Source organism: Panulirus ornatus, chromosome 21, assembly GCF_036320965.1.
Source record: "Panulirus ornatus isolate Po-2019 chromosome 21, ASM3632096v1, whole genome shotgun sequence".
In the NCBI taxonomy this organism is placed as follows: domain Eukaryota; kingdom Metazoa; phylum Arthropoda; class Malacostraca; order Decapoda; family Palinuridae; genus Panulirus; species Panulirus ornatus.
The window spans coordinates 31,763,236-31,785,769 of NC_092244.1; the positions used below are offsets into that span (position 1 = coordinate 31,763,236).

Below are 22,534 nucleotides of genomic sequence, written 5' to 3' on the forward strand. Positions count from 1 at the left end.
TCATCTCACAATTCTACCTTTACCTTTGAATCTTTACAATTCAGTATATCCCTAAGAGTAGATTTTTCTTAGTTACTGGTAACAATTCTTTGAATTTCATCTTTAGCCATCGGTATCTACATCTAATGTTTGTATTCAAATAAGTTTATGCTACTGAACACCCATAACTCTTTTTATATGTTAACTACTAGCTAACATTTCTCTCATTTCTTTACTTACAGCTTCAACATTGTGTCCTTTCTTTCATCATAGTCAGAAATCTTGTTCTCCATTGTTCCATCTTTATTAGATGTATCCAATAAAGATTACCTCCTTAAACAATCTACTCTTTTTCATCATCCGGTTTCGTTTTGAACTTTGTCTTCATTCTCCAGGAAAACCACCATGATGTTCTTTGCATTCATACTGTATTAGGTTTAACTAAATGTACATTACTCACCTGCTGAAATTCTGTTCACCTTTTGACACACCAGAACTAGGTTTTTTTGTGAACAGTAACTGGATGCATTCAAACTAATGCAGCTTCTTAAAATGTAAGAAATGAAAACCAACTGTGTCCTATCTACACGGTGTTGTGGTCGCACACCATGATCATTGCATGCTTATCGCATTATTCTTTTCCCCCTTCAAATTCTAGTAGACAGCCTGGTAAGTAACTTGTTTAATAATCAATATTCTTTTGTCTTCTTTTAAGATACTGTGATTCTTCAAGAATCTTAAAAGTTTACAGATTATTTTCATGAAATACAAGCACAAAATTTTTGTTTCGTACCCTAAGTTAGATGACTGGTACTTATTGTGTTGAACATAAAGAAATTCTCTTAGGCTTTATATGCTAAGTAAATACTAAGTGCTTAAGATGTAAGAGTCTTTCCATTGTCTTCTGATGCTGGATAGTTATAGCAGCTAAAATATCGGTAAACTCCAGTAAATAACTGACCAACATCTGTTGTGTGAAATTACAGGCATTGTATATGAACTTAAGTTCACCAGTAATGGAGATTCTTTTGCTGTGGCTACCCCCTTGAGGGAGTTCCTGGAGGGAACAGGCATCAGAGATATAGACAGACAGATAGATAGATAGACAGATAGATAGATAGACAGATAGTATCATTTATACTAGACCAAAGGATACTGGAAAAAATTATCGTATTAGCTCATGGTTTTCATGTAATTCCACTCTGTTTTCATATATTTATTAAAAACTTCACTTTCCTATAAAGTTTGTGCAGACATTCTTATGACTAATTCAAAACCTGTAAATTCAAAGCACATGAGACCCATGCTGTAAATACATGCTAAGAGGGTTTACTGAGTTAATACTTTTTACTTGATGGATTACCACCACCCAAAAATGGGAAATGACAAACATGTTGACTTTAAGTTTTAGATTTATACAGAGATGGATGGATAATATTACTGAAAAGAAAGAGATTTAAGGAAAATAATTCATTTCTTGATTTTTTTTTATTTTTTATTTTGCTTTGTCGCTGTCCAAAATAAAAGATAAAGAATAAAAAAAATCAAGAAATGAATTATTTTCCTTAAACCTCTTTCTTTTCAGTAATATTATCCATCCATCTCTGTATAAATCTAAAACTTAAAGTCAACATGTTTGTCATTTCCCATTTTTGGGTGGTGGTAATCCATCAAGTAAAAAGTATTAACTCAGTAAACCCTCTTAGCATGTATTATTCTTGATATATGAGATAATGAGTTCCTTCCACATGTATTTTTCAGCCAGTTAGTATTGGCCCTACAGGCACGTGATGTAGATGTTTACCTAGTATCTGGTGGATTTCGATCTCTCATAGCTCCAGTGGCCAAAATGCTCAACATTCCTTTGGAAAATATTTTTGCAAATAGACTGAAATTTTTCTTTGATGGTGAGTATGTATTTGTTGTTTATCATAAACTCTAAATACTTTCTTCTTTATTCTCTCTTACTTTACTTTTCCTATTTTTGTTTTCCTTTTCTGCTTCCTCATTTGCACTTTCTCCTTTTGCATAATTTTCAAGCATGTTTTATCTTTATCTTTCTTTTATAGTATGGATACTTTGCCAATATTTCATGTGAAGATACAAAGAAATACAAAGGAATGCAAACAACAACAGACCATTGGATCCCTTTGAGGCTGCTTGTGATAGCGGAGGATATTAGAAACACAGATGAATTAAGGAGTAATTCCTATAACATTCATGCAACTATGGAACTGAAAATTATATCAGTTTTTGACTTGAAGCAAAGTATTTATAAAGTCTGCTCTTTAAAATATGTGGTGTTGCTTATTTGGTTACTTTAATTATAAATAATTCCTTATGTTAACAATTTTGTCACAAAAAAAATGGTTAAGGAAAATTTTAATGTAGGACATTGCTTTTTATATGAGACATGCTCAATAATATAGCTGGATAAAGACTGAATGTATCTCAATGCTATTTTATTAAGCATTTGAATCCTCTGTTCTCATTTCTTTTTACCATCCATTCTCAAACCAGTTTTTCATTTGTCTGTTGTATTATTTTTAGGTGAATATGGTGGGTTTGATGAAGCACAACTAACGAGCAAGTCAGGAGGTAAAGCAGAAGTAATTGCACATCTAAAGAAGAGAGAAGGTTACTCACGGGTTGTTATGATTGGTGATGGAGCAACAGACATGGAAGCATGCCCACCAGCGGATGCTTTCATTGGTATGTTATCCTTTAGGCTGTTTAGATTATTTCAGCTCAAACTTTTTTAATCCATACTTTAGGTACACATGCTCAAATGTTAAAGAACTTTGTGATATTCCACTTATTTCAACAGAATCTATTAACAGAACATTTTGAAAGGTAATGATAATAATCATCAGTATGATCATGAGAATTAGACACCATACCTACCTGCTAGTACCTATTCATTTCAGTGATAGTATTCTTCAAAGCATTCCATATCTGTCATTGCAATAGGGAACTATTTTTGGGTGCAAATTGGAATCATCTCGTCCATGATTTATTCTATTTATCTATATCTCCTATACCCATTGCCCCTGGGAACTCTCTCGAGTGGGTTGCCACAGCAAAAGAATCTCCATAACTAGTGAACTTCATTGCCACTTCTTACCCTTTTGTGCCTCACTCTTAATGGGCCACTGGAAGAAGGCATATCTAGCACTTTATTTTCAGACTCCTACCAACTACTATTGCCTAATTTTACTACCTAATATTCCAGCCTACTGTTTCTACCTAATGCTCCAAGCAAAATGTTCCTACCAGCTACTATCTAATGCTCCAACCTTCTACATCCATCTGTTGCTCCTATCATTTTGCCAAAAGACAAGGCTAATGCATAGAACTTACTGCAGAAAAATTTAGAGTTAGGAAGAATTTGTGTGAGTTAAGTGTTCATCAAGTTAAGTGTAACAAGGAGAGATTGTATGTTTGTGGACAGAATGCCTGCAGTCCGTGTGTGGGTGAGTCATAAAGGAAAGACAGCTACCCGAGTCAATGGAGAGCAACTTGATGACCACTGAAGTGCTGACTCAAAGTGCAGATGCACTGACCCAGGTGGATAGTACCAATAATATACTTCCCTGGTTGATGGATCTTCCGGTCATAAATCATTGAAAAGTATATATCTCCCATATGTAGTGCAGTCTCCAATGTACAGGAAGGAGAGATTTATCAGAATATACAAATGAAACATCCTTCAGGATATGATTCGCAATCTACATATAAAGATAGTCCTTTATTGATGGTATGACAGGTATGGAAGACCCTTGATAACATTATCGATGTAGTTGGAAGGAGTAATCCAGCTCTTCATGCTCCCTTCTGGCTTGTTGAGACATTGCTTACCTGGCGATGAAGAATGTGTGGAAGGAGAGAACATTATTTCAGAGAGCAAAAATGGTTATGTTTGAATGAATAGTAGTTCCAACAATGTTATATGGTTGCGAGGCATGGGCTATAGATAGAGTTGTACAGAGGAGGGTGGATAAGTTGGAAATGAAATGTTTGAGGACAATATGTGGTGTGAGGTAGTTTGATCGAGTTTATCTGAGTAATGAAAGGGTAAGAGAGATGTGTGGAAATAAAAAGAGTGTGGTTGAGATAGCAGAAGAGGGTGTGTTGAAATGGTTTTGAATGGAAAGAATGAGTGAAGAAAGATTGACAAAGAGGATATATGTCAGAGGTGGAGGGAACAAGGAGAAGCAGGAGACCAAATTGGAGGTGGAAGGATGGAGTGAAAAAGATTTTGAGCAATTGGGGCCTGAACATACAGGAGGGTGAGAGGCATGCAAGGAATAGAGTGAATTGGAATGATGTGGTATACCAGGGTCGACGTGCTGTCAATGGACTGAACCAGGGCATGTGAAGCATCTGGGGTAAACCATGGAAAGGTTTGTGGGGCCTGGATGTGAAAAGGGAGCTGTGGTTTCAGCGCATTACACATGACAGCTAGAGACTGAGTGTGAACGAATGTGGCCTTTTTTGTTTGTTTTCCTGGCACTACCTCACTGAAGCAGGGCTTAGCGATGCTGTTTCCTGTAGAGCAGGGTAGCGCCAGTGATGGATGATTTGAATGTTAAGGTAAGTATTGTGACAGTTGAGGATATACTTGGGGCACATTCAGTGTTATTAATGGAAATGGTAAAGAGCTTGTGCAGTTGTATGTTGTACAAAAGACTGGTGATTGAGAACACCTGGTTCAAAAAGAGTGATATGCACAAGTATACATATATGAGTAAGATAGATGGTGAACAGCCATTATTTGATTACATATTAATTGATCAGCATGTGAAAGAGCGACTTTTGGATGTAATTGTGCTGAGAGGAGCAGCTGGTGGGATGTCTGATCACTATCTTGTGGAGGCGAGGTTGAAAATTTGTGGTTTTCGAAAAAGAGGAAACAGTGTTACAGAGAAGAGAGTGGTGAGTAAGTGAGCTTGGAAAGGGGACTTGTGTGAAGAAATATCAAGAAAGATTGAGAGTGGTATGGCAAAAAGTGAGTAAATGAAGTGAGGGGAGTGGATGAGTAATGGAAGGTATTTAGGGAAGCATTGATGGCATGTGCAAGAGATGCATGTGGGATGCGAAAGGTGGGAGGTGCTTTAATTAGAAAGGGTAGTGACTGGTGACAAAAAGAAGTAAAGTTGTTAGTGAGAGAGAAAAGAGGTATTTGTAAATGGTTGGAAGATGTATAAGAGGAAGTAGCAAGAGATAAGAGGAAGGTGTAAGGGTAAAAAAAAGAGGGCAAATGAAAGTTACAGGGATATAGTATCATTTAACATGAGGAAGAATAAAAAGATGTTTTGGAAGGAGGTAAATGATGTGCAAAAGACAAGAGAACGAATGGGAACATCAATGAAGGGGCAAAAGGGAAAGTGACCACAGGTAGTGATGAAGGGAGGTAAAGATGGAGTGAGTACTTTGAAGGATTGTTAAATGTTTGATGACAGAGTAGCAGATGTACGGTGTTTGGTTGGTGTGGTATGTGACATGAGAGAGTTATGGAGAGAGGTTCAGTGAAGGGAGAAAAGCAATTGAAAGCTTTGAATAAGATGGAATATGGCAGGAGTGTTCGGTATTGCAGTTGAATTTATCAAGAAATGGGGGTGACTGTATTGTTGATTCATTGTTAGGATATTCATAATATGTATGGATCATGGTGAGGTTCCTGAGAATTGGTGAAATGACTAAGAAAAATAATTTCAAACATTAATTTTGTTTATGCATCATAATATATGCACAGAATGTAACTGTACTGTGAATCTACAAGGTTTAGTGTTCTGTGATCTTCATATCTGTGAAAAGTGCATATCTTGAATCCTTGTATTTCAAGGTTTACATATATGTTGCCTGTAGGGAAATAAATTAAATAGTGTACATAAAACATCATAATATGTGAAAAGTTTAATAAAATAATACTTCTGTAAGTTCAAGACAAAAAAGTGAAATATTATGAATTACAGAAAGATATTATGTTCATAGTAAAGTGTACCATGGTTGTTTAATTTGTTTATGGATGGGGTTGTTAGGGAGGTGAATGCAAGAGTTTTGGAAAGAGGGGCAAGTATGAAGTCTGTTGGGGATGAGAGAGCTTGGGAAGTGAGTCAGTTGTTGTTTGCTGATGATACAGCACTGGTGGCTGATTCGTGTGAGAAACTGTAGAAGCTGGTGACTGAGTTTGGTAAAGTGTGTGAAAGAAGAAAGTTAAGAGTAAATGTGAATGAGCAAGGTTATTAGGTACAGTAGGGTTGAGGGTCAAGTCAATTGGGAGGTAAGTTTGAACGGAGTAAAACAGGAGGAAGTAAAGTGTTTTAGATATCTGGGAGTGGATCTGGCAGCGGATGGAACCATGGAAGCGGAAGTGAATCATAGGGTGGGGGAGGGGGCGAAAGTCCTGGGAGCCTTGAAGAATGTTTGGAAGTCGAGAACATTATCTCGGAAAGCAAAAATGGGTATGTTTGAAGGAGTAGTGGTTCCAACAATGTTGTATGGCTGCGAGGCGTGGGCTATGGATAGAGTTGTGCGCAGGAGGGTGGATGTGCTGGAAATGAGATGTTTGAGGACAATATGTGCTGTGAGGTGGTTTGATCAAGTGAGTAATGTAAGGGTAAGAGAGATGTGTGGAAATAAAAAGAGCATGGTTGAGAGAGCAGAAGAGGGTGTTTTGAAATGGTTTGGGCACATGGAGAGAATGAGTGAGGAAAGATTGACCAAGAGGATATATGTGTCAGAGGTGGAGGGAACGAGGAGAAGTGGGAGACCAAATTGGAGGTGGAAAGATGTAGTGAAACAGATTTTGAGTGATCAGGGCCTGAACATGCAGGAGGGTGAAAGGCGGGCAAGGAATAGAGTAAATTGGATCGATGTGGTATATCGGGGTCGAAGTGCTGTCAGTGGATTGAATCAGGGCATGTGAAGCATCTGGGGTAAACCATGGAAAGTTCTGTGGGGCCTGGATGTGGAAAGGGATCTGTGGTTTCGGGCATTTTTACATGACAGCTAGAGACCGAGTGTTAACGAATGGGGCCTTTGTTGTCTTTTCCTAGTGCTACCTCGCACACATGAGGGGGGAGGGGGATGTTATTCCATGTGTGGCGAGGTGGCGATGGGAATAAATAAGGGCAGACAGTATGAATCATGTACATATGTATATATGTATATGTCTGTGTGTGTATATATATGTGTACATTGAGATGTATAGGTATGTATATTTGCGTGAGTGGACATGTATGTATATACATGTGTATGGGGGTGGGTTGGGCCATTTCTTTCGTCTGTTTCCTTGCACTACCTCGCAGATGTGGGAGACAGCAACAAAGCAAAATAAATAAATAAAAATATAGTCAAGTGTACCACTCTCTTTGGTATATTTCATGTCAGCAGATTTCAAGCCCATTCAAACATAGAGCCTGGCTAGTTCAGTACTGAATAAGTCATTTTGAACATTAGGTGTATGAAAATACAGTATTACAATAACACAACTATTACTTTTACTTTCAGGTTTTGGTGGAAACATTGTTAGAGAAGCTGTACATAGCACAGCAACCTGGTTCGTCTATGACTTTGCAACTCTTATTGAGGAATTAGAAAGAGAGGACTAGCAAATTCTCAACAGTTTTTTTGTTTAGAAATTTTGGCGTTTTAACAAAAAACTAGTAAACATTTCAAATAAATCTGTTATGGTGAACTAGTAATAGTTACAAGGCTAAGCAAAGAATTTTTCAGTTCTGCCCCTTGTTCATTGACCCCAATTATTCCTAGGTTACTTCTTAAGTACTATATGTTGAATTCACAAAAAATCTTTTCCTTGTAATGGTGTCAAGTGCATATCCTGTAAGGTATACGTGTGTCAGTGACCAAAAGGTTGATAAAGGAAAATTATGTACACTCAGGTGTTACCAGTCTCCATTTGCAGGTGGTTGACCTGCACGTGAGAGGTTGCTTTCAGCGGGGCTATGTCATTGTCAGTGGGTTAAAAGGAGTGCAATCTCGTTTTGAACCTTCTCTCTTCAAAAAAGTCCATGAGAGGGGCCCTGGGGTTACATACTAATGACAGTATGTACACTCAGGCACTGCTAAGTTACATATTTTTGCTTCAAATCTGAACTGAATTTTTGAAAATATATGAGATTATACAGTACATGGTTCACATGCAACTTAGTCTGTCATCTGGTGGAGCATGATAACACCTATCTGTGTAGCAACATAAAACCTCTCAAACATTAGTGATAAATAGTATTGAAATGTCTACTACAGGATCTTCTACTTTGTCCATCCAAGTCATCTAACAAGCAGAAATACTGAAATAACAAGAATAAGAGTGCTTGAAGCATCACAAGGACTCAATGAGTTTGCTTTGCATCACAGTTAGAAAAATAGGTCAATTACCCACTATGCATACCCAGGTCAGCATTGTCATGTCACTGGAATCTTTTTCACCTATGGACAAACTTCCCTGAGCATCTGAGAAAACACTTGCTTAGTCAGGTTAAAACAGTTTTACCTTAAGATATGTGTATTCATGAGAATACACCCCTTTAACCACCACAAAACATATCTGACTAGCAGGGGTAACCATCAAGCAACCTATCCAGGACTATGGTGTCATGGTTTGGAGGTAAGATATGGCCTATTAATCTTTCACTCATTTATACCTGTTTTTCATCCTCTCGAATTTAAAGTTTTAGTTTGCAGGTAGATGCATAATATTTCATTTACCATCATGTTAATGAAAGCATGGTGGAATGAAGTAGTTAGAAACTTGGTTGAGGAAAAAAAAGAGAGTATGAATGGATTGACTACCACAAAGGGTGATGAATAGATGGAAAAGAGTATAGAGTATAAATTCCTCCATTAAATAAATGTGAAAAGGTGATATTTATGAATAACAGAAATACTAATGAGGAACTTTTGGGGAAAATTAGTGACAGTCTAAAGGAAAATAACATGATGCTTTATAGGAAGGTAAGTAGATGTAGAAAAGAGGATATGGAAGGAGTAAGGGTGTACATTAAAGACAAGCCAGGGAGAATGCTAGTGACAAAGGATGAAGTTTGGAGGAGGTGAAGAGATTACTTTAGAGAACTGATTACAAGTGATGGTAAAAGAAATTTGGCTACAGGTATGGTACTATTTGACGTACGAAGAGAGAGTAGTAGGTATATGGAAAAGGAAGACAGTACAAAGGAAGATAAAAAACGGTAATGTTCTTAAAGAAAGGAAAAGCTGGGAAGTGTAGTTGAATGGTAAGTGACAGGATGAAGAGTAAAGGCAAAATTGCAGTTAAGTGGATCTGAAGAATACATTACAAAAACATGGAAAGTAAGTCTTGTGCCTTAAAAGTGGATGAAGGTAATAATTATTGCACTGTATGAAAGTCAGTGGAGTAAAAGTGGTTGCGAGTTTTCTTAACATAGTTGATTAAGTGTACGGAAGGATTGTGATTGATCCTGTGAAGGGGACCAAAAGGGGTGCTCATTGCAGTATTCATAGAGAGTCAAATAAAAATAAGAGCAAATGGAAATGTTCAAAAAGGTTGTACATAGAATTTCATATAGAATAAATAGAAATTTTGGATGTTAAACATTTAGAAGAAAAATGTCAAAATTCAGATATAAGGAATACAAAGAAGAAATGAAGCTCATTTTCCTTTGAAATACAAATTGCATAAATCTTAATTAAAAGTTATATTCTAAGAAATAGCTGGGATCAGTTTTGAAATATGCTTTGTTCATAAACCAAGAGTAGTGAAATATACAGTTTTTATGAAAAAATCTTAAAAAGATAAAAATAAGGATGAGTAAGGATTTCTTGAATGTCTAATAATTATAATGTATTATAAGCAGTGGATTTCTCAATATTCTGAGTGATACATATGTGACAAAAGGAATCAGATATGATTGCTTTTCTGTATTCATATGCACTCAAGACAGTAACTCATATTATGGTAAGTAATGTTGTATGCATGTCAGATTTTTTCACATTAATCCATTACTTCTTATGCAGCGAGTTAGTGCCAGGAACAGAAGAATGGCCTCATTTGCTCTCATCCTTTCTCTAGCTCTCATGTGAAGTGCATCTAAACTAAAACCCCCTTGTCCACTGCTAGGCCCCACAGACCTTTCCATTGTTTCCTGCCAACCACTTCACATGCCCTGGTTCAGCCCATTGATGAAATATCTCCCCCTGTATACCACAATGCTCCAATTAACTCTCTCCCTTGCACACTTCTCATCCCACTCTCATATGTTCAGACCCCCAGTAATTCAAAAGATTCTTTTACTCTCTATTTGCATATCTTTCTTGGTTTTCCCTTCCCCCTTGCTCCCTCCACTTCTGATATATATATCCTCTGTTAGGCACCTGTGTCTCATTACCTACCCTCTTGCTCCCCTCACTTCTAACATATATATCCTCTTTGTCAGTCTCTCTTCTCTTATTATTTACAAATGTCCAAGTCACTTCAGTATACCCTGATCAGCGGTATCAGTCATAATCAGCTCATTACCATGCCTCTTTCTTACACTATCATAGTTTACACGATCAACCCTCTTCACACCAAATATTGTCCTAAAACTTTTCATTTTCAATATATCCACCCACTTCTTTTTTTAGTACATTTAGGACCCATGACAAGTATCCACATATCCCTAATAGGACTACAGTACCACCAAACATATCCATTTTTACCCTCACAGACATTGAATTATCTTTCAATACACTCCTCAAAGCACCCAGATCCTTTGCCCCATCACCCACCCTATGATTCACTCAACTCCCATTGTTCCATCTGCTGCTGTGTTCACTTCCAGTTATCTAAGTCTCTGCACTTCCTCCATTTCTACCACTTCCAGACTCACATTCAGACCAACATGTCTTTCCCTGAACTACCTCATATATGTATACCTCATGATCTCATTTATATTCACATTAATTCTCAACTTCCTACTTGCACACACACTCTCAAACTCGGGCATCAGATTTTGCCATGTCTCGCTCAAGACTCCCACTAGGGCCATTTTATCTACAAACAGCAATTGAATCAACTCCCAGGTACCCTACCTCCAGCATCCTGTAGACTCACCCTTCTCTTCCTCACATTTAGCTCCATCACCCCATCCATAAACATTAAAAATTCATTGCAAAATCATACACCCTTGATGCAAAACACTGTCAATTGGAACCACTCACACTTCTCCCTTTCTACTCTCACACATCTCACTCTTTTGATACAAACTCCACACTGCTTCTGGTAACTTTCCTCATACAACAAATATTTGTAGCACCTTCCATGGGGCAATTCTATCATCGCTATCACTCACTTTCTCCAGATTCATACATGCTACATACAGATCCATTTTTTGTCTTAAGTATTTCTCAGACAAATTCTTCAAAAGTAACACCTGGTCCACACATTCTTTACTACTCCTAAAGCCACATTGCTCTTCCTAATCTGATGCTCTGTTCATATTACCACACTCTGAATCACCACTCTCCTATACAACTTACTAAGTATACTCAGTGGACTTATACCACTGTAATTCATGCCTTCACTTGGCTCCCTTTGTCCTTATTTAGTGGAGCTGCACTGACATTCAACCAGTCCCAAGGCATCTCACCTTGAGCCATACATTCACTGAAAATCCTAACTAATCAGTCAACAACTCTGTTGCCCTCTTCCCTGAGATATTCAACTGCAATCACATACACTCCAGTTGCTTTCCTATACTTATTCTTATACAAGACTTTCACCACCACCTTCTCTTTTCACCAAACCATTAGCTATGGTTCTCTCATTATACTTCCATGTCTCAGAGAGTTCACATCACCATACTATCATCTAACACATTCAATAGTCCTTCAAGTTACTTGCTCTCATCTCCTTTTTGCCTCTTCTTTGCTGTTACCACTTCCCCATCTGCTCCTCTCACCAATGTCTCTGTTTGATCTCTTGTTCTCCCTGTACTGTTTACTTCCTTCCAAAACGTTTTCATGTTCTTCCTGAACTTTGCCAATACCTCTCACCCCATCTCTCATTTACCTCTTTTTCAGCTCTTGCACCTTCCTCTTTACTTCTTATACATTTCCCAGTCACTCGCACTCCTTCCCTGCGAGTAATGCTCAAACACCTCTCTTTATCTTTTCACTTGTAACTTAAGAGCCTTATCTCACTACTCACTTCCCTTCCTCAAATGCCCACATCCCACTTTCTGTATTTAACACACTTCACCAATACAACTAAGATCCAAGTAATGCTTCCCTAGATACCTTATTCCTTGTCCTACCCTTGGTTGTGTTATTCTAGCCTTCTACGATCCCTTACCTAATCTCCCTTGGTATCTCCATACACAAGAGTCTTTTCCAAACCTCACTCACTTGCACCACCCTCTTCTCATCTCTATCATTTCCCCTCTCACTAAAGCCATGGCAAACTCATGCTCGCCTCTAACAAGAGATCAGACATCCCATCAGCTGCCCCCTTAGTATGTTTGCAACTAACACTCTCTCCTTTGTATGCTTACAATTAGCACATAATCGAATAATGCCCAATCAGCATAACCTTACTCCCCCACTTATACATTATGAATGCACATTTTTTTTAAAAAGGTATTCCCAGTCATTAATCATTTTTTCAGTACACAACTCAACAAGCTGTTCACCATTTTCTAATACTCAGTCTCTCACATCAAAATTGATGAAGCGCTCATTCATCTACTCCAAAAAACTTCCCTCACTTTCTCTCTACACTACCAGGTATATATGCAATGAAAATCATACCCCTATTGTAATCCACTTTCATTCTTACCCACATCAGTCTGGCACTCACTTCTTTGAACTTTTTAACATATTCCCGTAACTCCTTCAGAAAGAGTGCCACCCCTTCCTTTTCTTTCACCCTCATACTGACCCTTGGACATTTCTTAACCATTCCTCCACCTCCCCCTTTACCTTTGTTTCAGTCAGAGCCAGTACGTTCAGGTTCCTTACCCAAACATACTGACTGTCTTTTCCACCTTCTCATCCTGGTTACATCCATGCATGTTCAGCCTGAACCTCTCAGGAGCCTTCAAACACTCTTCTCAAGGCTCCTTCTTCTGTTCCCACTTTTAGAAACTGACACAGGAAAGACAGAGTTTCCATTTCCGTACTCCCACCCCTTTTAGAAACATTAAATCGCGTAAAAACCTGTAAACATCATGGATGACATCTCTACTGGCATAATTTTTTTTCATTATCTATGTGTACAGAAATCAGCTCTATTCTTGCTGTCTTAAGTCTTGAGCTGCCTCTGTGGAGCTTATTTTTTTATGACACTACAGAATATGAATAAATATAAAGAAACAGCTGTGAAGAGTGTTGAACTTCAACAGATAACTTATTCCCTCAAAAACCCCTCGAACATCTCTTCCCAGAATCATTAGAAGCAGTGTAGACTGAATTGACATATTTCTTTTTTATCAATCTTTTGCCACTTTCGTCCAATGAGTAAATACATTACTCTCAGCATGTGATAGCTCTAAATAATGAAGAAGACATAGTCTGCTGTTGACAACAGGATAACTTGAAGTGAAAAGACGTTTGAAGTGGGTTAAAAATCCACTATAGAGTTCACATATGGCATTGCCATTTGATAAGTACTTTTGTGAGCTCTGAGTCTGTAGGCTTGAGCGTAATCATATTTTACAATATTGTTATAGATAATCAGTAATATTTTAGCCCATACAGTCCCAATGAAATGATTAATGGACCCTATGTAAGTGAAAAACAAGGCAGGTTTAGGAAGGGAAGAGGGTTATCAAACTAAATTCTTTAACTAAGTAATGGAAAACATTTCTGGGAATTGGACAAAAAAGTGTTTAAAGTATTTAATGGAATCAAAACTTACATTTATTAAAGGGGAACAGTAAAACATCCTGCTTTTGTGTTTTATAATGGAAATGGTGTATGTGTGAGAGCAACTGGTATTATGATCGAGTGACTTGAAAGAAGTGTGGGAATTAGTCAAGGGTCTGTGATGTCATCATGGTTGTTTAATACTTCTGTCAATGAAGGATTTGTATGTAGCATTTATGGACCTGGAGAAGGCATATGATAGGGTTGATACAGTTGCTTTTTGGAAGGTATTAAGAGTATATGGTGTGGGAGGTAAGCTGCTTGAAGCGGTGAAAAGTTTTTACGAAGGATGTAAGGCATGTGTACGAGTAGGAAGAGAGGAAAGTGATTGGTTTCCAGTGAATGTTGGTTTGCGGGAGGGGCGCGTGATGTCTTCATGGTTGTTTAATTTGTTTAAGGATGGGGTGGTTAGGGAGGTGAATGCAAGAGTTTTGGAGAGAGAGGCAAGTATGCGGTCTGTTGTGGATGAGAGGGCTTGAAAAGTGAGTCAGTTGTTGTTCGCTAATGATACAGTGTTGATGGCTGATTCGGGTGAGAAACCACAGAAGCTGGTGACTGAGTTTGGCAAAAGGTGTGAAAGAAGAAAGCTGAGAGTAAATGTGAATAAGAGCAAGGTTATTATGTTCAGTAGGGTTGAGGGACAACTTAATTGGGAGGCAGGTTCGAATGGAGAAAAACCAGAGGAAGTGAAGTGTTTTAGATATCTGGGAGTGTACTTAGCAGTGGATGGAACCATGGAAGCAGAAGTGAGTCACAGGATGGGGAGAGGGCGATGGTTCTGAGAGTGTTGAAGAATGTGTGGAAGGCAAGAATGTTATCTCGGAGAGCAAAAATGGGTATGTTTGAAGGAATAGTCGTTCCAACAATGTTATATGGTTGCGAGGCATGGGCTATAGATAGGGTTGTGAGAAGGGTGGTGGATGTGTTGGAAATGAAATGTTTGAGGACAATATGTGGTGTGAGGTGGTTTGATTGAGTAATGAAAGGGTAATACAGATGTGTGGTAATAAAAAGAGTGTGGTTGAGAGAGCAGAAGAGGGTGTCTTGAAATGGTTTGGTCACATGGAGAGAATGAGTGAGGAAAGATTGACAAAGAGGATATATGTGTCAGAGGTGGAGGGAACGAGGAGAAGTGGGAAACCAAATTGGAGGTGGAAGGATGGAGTGAAAAAGATTTTGGGCGATCGAGGCATGAACATGCAGGAGGGTGAAAGGCGTGCAAGGAACAGAGTGAATTGAAATGGTGTGATATACCGGGGTCAACATGCTGTCAATGGACTGAACCAGGGCATGTGAAGCGTCTGGGATAAACCATGGAAAGTTCTGTGGGGCCTGGATGTGGAAAGGGAGCTGTGGTTTCGGTGCATTACACATGACAGCTAGAGACTAAGTGTGAACGAATGTGGCCTTTTCTGTCTGTTCCAGGCGCTGCCTCGCTGGAGGGAGGGGAGGAATGCTAGTTCGTGTGTGGCGGAGTGGCGACTGGAATGGATGAAGGCAGCAAGTAAGAATATGTACATGTGTAGATATGTATTTATCTGTGTATGTATATGTATGTATATGTTCGTGTGTGGGCATTTATGTACATGCATGTGTAAGTGGGTGGGTTGGGCCATCCATTCTTCTGTTTCCTTGCACTACCTTGCTAACGTGGTAGATGGCAATTAAGTATAATAAACCATGGAAAGTTTTGTGAGGCCTGGATGTGGAAAGGGAGTTGTGGTTTTGGTGCATTATACATGACAGCTAGAGACTGAGTGTGTACAAATGTGGCCTTTGTTGTCTTTTCCTAGCACTACCTCACGCACGTGCAGGGGGAGGGGGGTGTCATTTCATAAGTGGCGGGGTGGCGACGGGAATGAATAAAGGCAGCAAGTATGAATTATGTACATGTGTATATATGTATACGCTGAAACGTATAGGTATGTTTATGTGCATGGGTAGACGTGTATGTATATACGTGTGTATGTGGGTGGGTTGGGCCATTATTTCGTCTGTTTCCTTGCACCACCTAGCTAACGCAGGCCACATTCACTCACATCTAAACACACACACACACAATGTATATGTATATAAATTTTTTTCTATGTGAGGATGACACCATATAGCCTTGTGTTAGTAATTTACACATTATACCTAAGTACTGTCCTACTCTTTAATGAAGTTTTTGCAATTCTAGATAGGTGGTATAAAGTGTTTTCCTTTCATAAGTTGATTATATCATAAAAGAAATAGAGCAGATTTGTCAGACATGAGCGATTTCATCACAAACTATGTTAAGCATTGTTTTGTATACTTTATTTATGGTGTATGTATCAATAACAGCCATTGAGTGAATTAGCTTAGAGTATTTTTCATTTGTGTTTTATTACCATGTTTTTCCACTTGATATTGAAAACTTTGCATCATATTTTGCTTGCAACAATACATCATGATAAAATCATGCTTGAGTATATATTTGTAAGAAATTATCACTGTATCTTTAAATAGTTTTTGATACAATCATGCATTACCTTAAAACTGTAGCCGAATTTTATTAGTGAGGGGAAATTTATAATTTTAATACTGACTTTGTATAAGAATTATGATCTTTTATATTCACGTGTAGATGAACAATTGATTTTGCAGTGAAGATTAGATCACCTCATTCTGCAGGCTTCCAGATGTAAAGTAGTCACCCAAGTGTGAAGTTATCAGAGAAGATACTGAACTATGGTAAAACACTATGGAACATTCAGTCATGTAAAATTGTATTTCTGCAATAGATTCTAAGCTGTGAATTGCAATATCTACTGTATCCTCAAGAAAACTTTCTGTAAACCAACTAATGTTGACTTTTTCACTAACAAAATAGAACTTAAATGTGTTTTTGGGTGATGTGGTACTTGTGGATAACCATTTTATACAGCTTCCAAAAACAGATCAGATTTTACTGATTTTGTGTAAAAGAATAACCCTGATGTGAGGAAAATGTGAGGTCCATAAATGTGTACAGAAATATTTTGGTAAAAGTATTATACAGAGTTATAAGTTTCAGATAGTGAACATTATAATTGCTGGTATTACCAGGTAAGATTAGTCTTTATATTTTGATACAGTGCTGCTTCTAATCTTACTGGTAATACCACAGTATGCTACCGTAATTATGTTTATAAGAGTGATACATATTGTGTTGAATGTGTACATAATTAATGATTATGTATGGGCAATAACATTGAAACCCTTTAATACTTTTATAGCTCCCTACTTTAATGCCTAATTCATGAAATACCTTGTGGCCAATTTCTTATGGATATCATGAGACAGCCAGCTTTACTGACAAAAAAGAATATTAGCAACATTGGTAAAAGTTGCTAAGTAAGGAAAATGTATGAATTGAATATTACATAATCTCCATTCAGATCTGTATAATGCATCATCCCCCATTTAAAGCAAATAGGCAAATGAAGAATATTTCCATTGAAATGTTTGACACTAGTGGCATTGCTCTGAAATGTTTTGTTGATGAATTTTGCATCTTTCAATGACTGTCTTTAAGTGAAGCAGATTCCATGATTATACAGGATATGAATTTATAAAAAGAATCAAAATATCCAAAGCAAACATACACATTTTGGAAAGCATAAGCAACAGAGTAAAAAAAAAAAATGGTGAAAAGGGGCACTATAGAAAATAGAGAAAATGCAAAATATTAGACTTCAGTTATGTATGGCACACCATCAAGTATGCAAATGTTCATATGTGAAAACCATCAATGTCTTAAAACTTCCCATTTTAATGTTCATATAGGTGACTGAGATATAACATTCTCTTTTGCATTAGGTCATTCCTTAACTCAGCTTATAGGATGAAGTAAAGTTGTTAGTGAAAGAGAAAAGAGAGGTGATTGGATGATATTTGCAAGGAAGGATTGCAAATGACCGGGAGATGTATAAGAAAAACTGCCAGAAAGTCAAATGAAAAGTGCAAGAGTTGAAAAAGAGGGCAAATGAAACTTGGGGTGAGAGAGTATCATTAAATTTTAGGGAGAACAAAGAGATGTTTTGGAAGGAGGTAAATAACATGCATAAGATAAGAGAACAATTGGGAACATCAGTGAAGGAGGCAAGGGGAGAAGTGATAATAGGTAGTGATGAAGTGAAGAGGAGATGAAGTGAGTATTTTGAAGGTTTGCTGAATGTGTTTGATGATAGAGTGGCAGATGTAGGGTGTTTTGGTCAGGGTGGTATGTGAAGTGAGAGAGTCAGGGAGAGTGGTTTGGTGAAGAGAGAAAATGAGGTGAAAGCCTTGTGGAAGATGAAATCTGGCAAGGCAGTGGGTTTGGATGGTATTGCAGTTGAATATATTAAGGGGTTGACTGTTTTGTTGATTGGTTGGTAAGGATATTAAGAGTATGTATGGATCATGGTGAAGTGCCTGATGATTGGTGGAATGCATATATAATGCCATTGTACAAAGGCAAAGAGGATAAAGGTGAGTGTTCAAACTACAGAGGTATAAGTTTGTTAAGTATTCCCGGAATATTGTATGGGAGGATATTGATTGAGAGTGTGAAGGCATGTACAGAGCATCAGATTGGGGAAGAGCAGTGTGGTTTCAGAAGTGGTAGAGGATGTGTGGATCAGGTGTTTACTTTGAAGAATGTGTGAGAGAAATATGTAGAGAAACAGATGGATTTATATGTGGCATTTAAGGATTTGGAGAAGGCATATGACAGGGTGGACAGTGATGCTTTCTGGAAGGTATTAAGAGTATATGGTGTAGGAGGTAAGTTGCTAGAAGCAGTGAAAAGTTTTTGTCAAGGATGTAAGGCATGTGTATGAGCAGGATTAGAGGAAAGTGATTGGTTCCCAGTGAAGGTCATATCTGCAGCAGGGGTGTGTGATGTCCTCATGGTTGTTTAATTTGTTTATGGATGGGGTGGTTTGGGAGGTAAATGCATGCAAGAGTTTTGGAGAGAGGGGTGAATATGCAGTATGTTGGGATGAGAGGGCCTGGGAAGTGGGTCAGTTGTTGTTTGCAGATAATACAGTAATGGTGGCTGAGTTGAGTCAGAAACTGCAGAAGTTGGTGACTGAGTTTGGTAAAGTGTGAGAAAGGAGAAAGTTGAGAGTAAATGTGAATAAGAGCAAGGTTATTACGTTCAGAAGGATTGAGGGACAAGTTAGCTGGGATGTGAGTTTGAATGGAGAAAAATTGGGGCAAGTGAAGTGTTTTAGATATCTGGGAGTGGACTTGGCAGCAAATGGGACCATGGAAGTGAGTCAAAGGGCAGGGGAGAGAGCGAAGGTTCTGGGAGCAATGAATAATGTGTAGAGAGAAAGAACATTATCTCAGAGAGTGAAAATGGGTATATTTGAAGGAATAGTAGTTCAACAATATTATATGGTTGTGAGGCACGGGCTATAGATAGGGTTGTACAGAGGAGGGTGGAGGTGTTGGAAATGAAATGTTTGAGGATAATATGTGGTGTGAGGTGGTTTTGATAGAGTAAGTAGTGAGGGGGTAAGAGTGATGTGTGGTAATAAAAAGTGTGGTTGAGAGAGCAGAAAAGGGTGTGTTGAAATGGTCTGGACATATGGAGAGAATGAATGAGGGAAGGTTAACAAAGAGGATATATGTGTCAGAGATGGAGGGAACAACAAGCAGGAGACCAAACTCGAGGTGGAAGGATGGAGTGAGAAATAGAGTGAATTGGAACAATGTGGTATACCAGAGTTGATGTGCTATCAGTGGACTGAACCAGGGCATGTGAAACATCTGGGGTAAACCATGGAAAGGTCTGTGGGGCCTGGATGTGAATAGGGAGTTGTAGTTTCAGTGCATTACACATGACAGCTAGAGACCGAGTGTGAACAAATGTGGCCTTTTTTTTTTGTCTACTTTCCTGGCACTGCCTTGCTGATGCAGGAAGTGGTGATGGTGTTTCCTGTGGGGTGGAGTGGCACAGGGAATGGACAAAAGCAAGCAATTATGAATATGTACATGTGTATATATGTATATGGCTGTGTATGTGTATGAGAATGTGTATATGTTTATATGTTTATGTATGTATATGTACGTGCATGAGTATGTATGTATGTATATATGTGCATATATGAGTGGCTGGGTCTTTCTTCATCTGTTTCCTGGGGCTACCTCACTGATGCAGGAAACAGCAATCAAGTATAATAAAAAAATATAATCATTCGTACAATTCAGAGGACTTTATATGAACATTACACATAAGGACATATCAATATTTTCAAAGTATTATCATATTGCTCATGCTCTGTAAAGCAATCATACCCTGCTGCTAAGCATTGGTGGTTTGAATACACAGATTAATTACTGATAATCAGAGCATTATTTACAAATTGTTAGTAATTTCCTTAACCATAAAACTTTTTATCCAGAGAAAGCAATATTTTAATGGTTAAGTGAATACAGTTATAGAAAACCAACAACACACAGATATCAGTTCACTCTAAAAACAGAACTGTGAACACTATGGAGTAATGCTTTGTCCCTTCAATTTTGTATTTCTAGGAGACTTGAACATGTCCAAGAAAATGAAGAAAGATATTGTTAGTTACTATTGCCACTAAGTTCACACAGCTATGGACATTGATCTAGAAATTTCAATTTGGGGAGTTATGCTACAGTGAATTATGCAACCAAATATAACATAAAACATCTGTGAAGTGAATCATACCCAGGAATAATCAAAGACAAATATTATAAATTCATAGACAGAGCACCTATTATGAGTAATAAACTAATAATTAGGGGTACCTGTACATATGAGCAATGGAGATGAGGATGTCTGATCCTCTTCCATCCAAACTGTTATCCCTCTTTAACCACTACTACATTTGTAAATTCATGAAAAATATCATTCTGTGTATCCATTATTTATTTTGAATACAAAGTTTCCATTGATTTCCATTCATCTTGTGAGCCCCTTCAAATGAATCAATTGGATGTAAAAGTTTATGAAATACATTTTTATATTTTGAAATGGAAGAAATAAATTTGATAGAAATATGAAACTTTTTACTGACCAGCGATGAGAGTGGGGCCTTTAGGGACAATGGTGAGACAATGGTGTATGGAGGAAAGCACTTAAATACAATCCTTCATTTATACTAGAAACTAGATTACTTTATGGAATTTCAAAATGCAGTATTATACTAAACTTTGAACTACACAGTATACAGTATTATGCTGTACCTTATACTACACAATGCAGATTACATGCTAAAATCTACCATTCACAACTGAATTCTACAGACCACACTATGGTTTATTTACTATTATTCATTATACTTTGTCGCTGTCTCCCACATTAGCGAGGTAGCGCAAGGAAACAGACGAAAGAATGGCCCACATGTCCACACACGCACATATACATACCTATACATCTCGACGTATACATATATATACACACAGAGACATGTACATATATACACACGTACATAATTCATACTGTCTGCCCTTATTCATTCCCGTCACCACCCCGCAACATCTGAAATGAAAACCCCCTCCCCCTGCATGTGCGCGAAGTAGCGCTAGGAAAAGACGACAAAAGCCACATTCGTTCACACTCAGTCTCTAGCTGTCATGTATAATGCACCGAAACCACAGCTCCCTTTCCACATCCAGGCCCCACAAAACTTTCCATGGTTTACCCCAGACGCTTCACATGCCCTGGTTCAATCCATTTGACAGCACATCAACCCCGGTATACCACAATGTTCCAATTCACTCTATTCCTTGCACGCCTTTCACCCTCCTGCATGTTCAGGCCCCGATCACTCAAAATCTTCTTCACTCCATCCTTCCACCTCCAATTTGGTCTCCCACTTCTCGTTCCCTCCACCTCCGACACATATGTCCTCTTTGTCAATCTTTCCTTACTCATTCTCTCCATGTAACCAAACCATTTCAAAACACCCTCTTCTGCTCTCTCAACCACACTCTTTTTATTACCATACATCTTTCTTACCCTTTCATTACTTACTCGATCAAACCACCTCACACCACATATTGTCCTCAAACATCTTGTTTCCAGCACATCCACCATCCTCCGCACAACTCTATCTATAGCCCATGCCTCGCAACCATATAACATTGTTGGAACCACTATTCCTTCAAACATACCCATTTTTGCTTTCCAAGATAACGTTTTCGACTTCCAGACATTCTTCAACGCTCCCAGAACTTTCGCCCCCTCCCCCACCCTATGACTCACTTCCGCTTCCATGTTTCCATCCACTGCCAAATCCACTCCCAGATATCTAAAACACTTCACTTCCTCCAGTTTTTCTCCATTCAAACTTACCTCCTAATTGACTTCTCCCTCAACCCTACTGTACCTTGCTCTTATTCACATTTACTCCCAGCTTTCTTCTTTCACACACTTTACCAAACTCAGTCACCAGCTGCTGCAGTTTCTCACACGAATCAGCCACCAGCGCTGTATCATCAGCGAACAACACCTGACTCACTTCCCAAGCTCTCTCTTCCACAACAGACTGCATACTTGCCCCTCTTTCCAAAAACTCTTGCATTCACATCCCTAACAACCCCATCCATAAACAAATTAAACAACCATGGAGACATCATGCACCCCTGCCGCAAACCAACATTCACTGAGAACCAATCACTT

At 38.3% G+C, this 22,534-nt stretch overlaps 1 protein-coding gene across 2 annotated transcripts in view; it reads left to right on the forward strand.

Moving 5' to 3' along the window:
- aay (phosphoserine phosphatase) overlaps positions 1-20,909 on the forward strand; it is a 63,478-nt gene extending 42,569 nt beyond the window's left edge. Inside the window, exons 4-7 of one of the 2 annotated variants that reach the window (XR_011714344.1) lie at positions 1,741-1,886; positions 2,530-2,691; positions 7,492-8,608; positions 16,513-20,909. Coding sequence is in view for 1 of the 2 variants with exons in the window: in XM_071675901.1 (XP_071532002.1) it covers positions 1,741-1,886; positions 2,530-2,691; positions 7,492-7,592 (409 nt within the window). In the remaining variant the exon portion in view is untranslated. Of the gene's footprint in view, positions 1-1,740; positions 1,887-2,529; positions 2,692-7,491 lie in introns of both variants that reach the window. The other variant, XM_071675901.1, reaches the window with a different exon arrangement.
- The last annotated feature ends 1,625 nt before the right edge of the window (positions 20,910-22,534 follow it).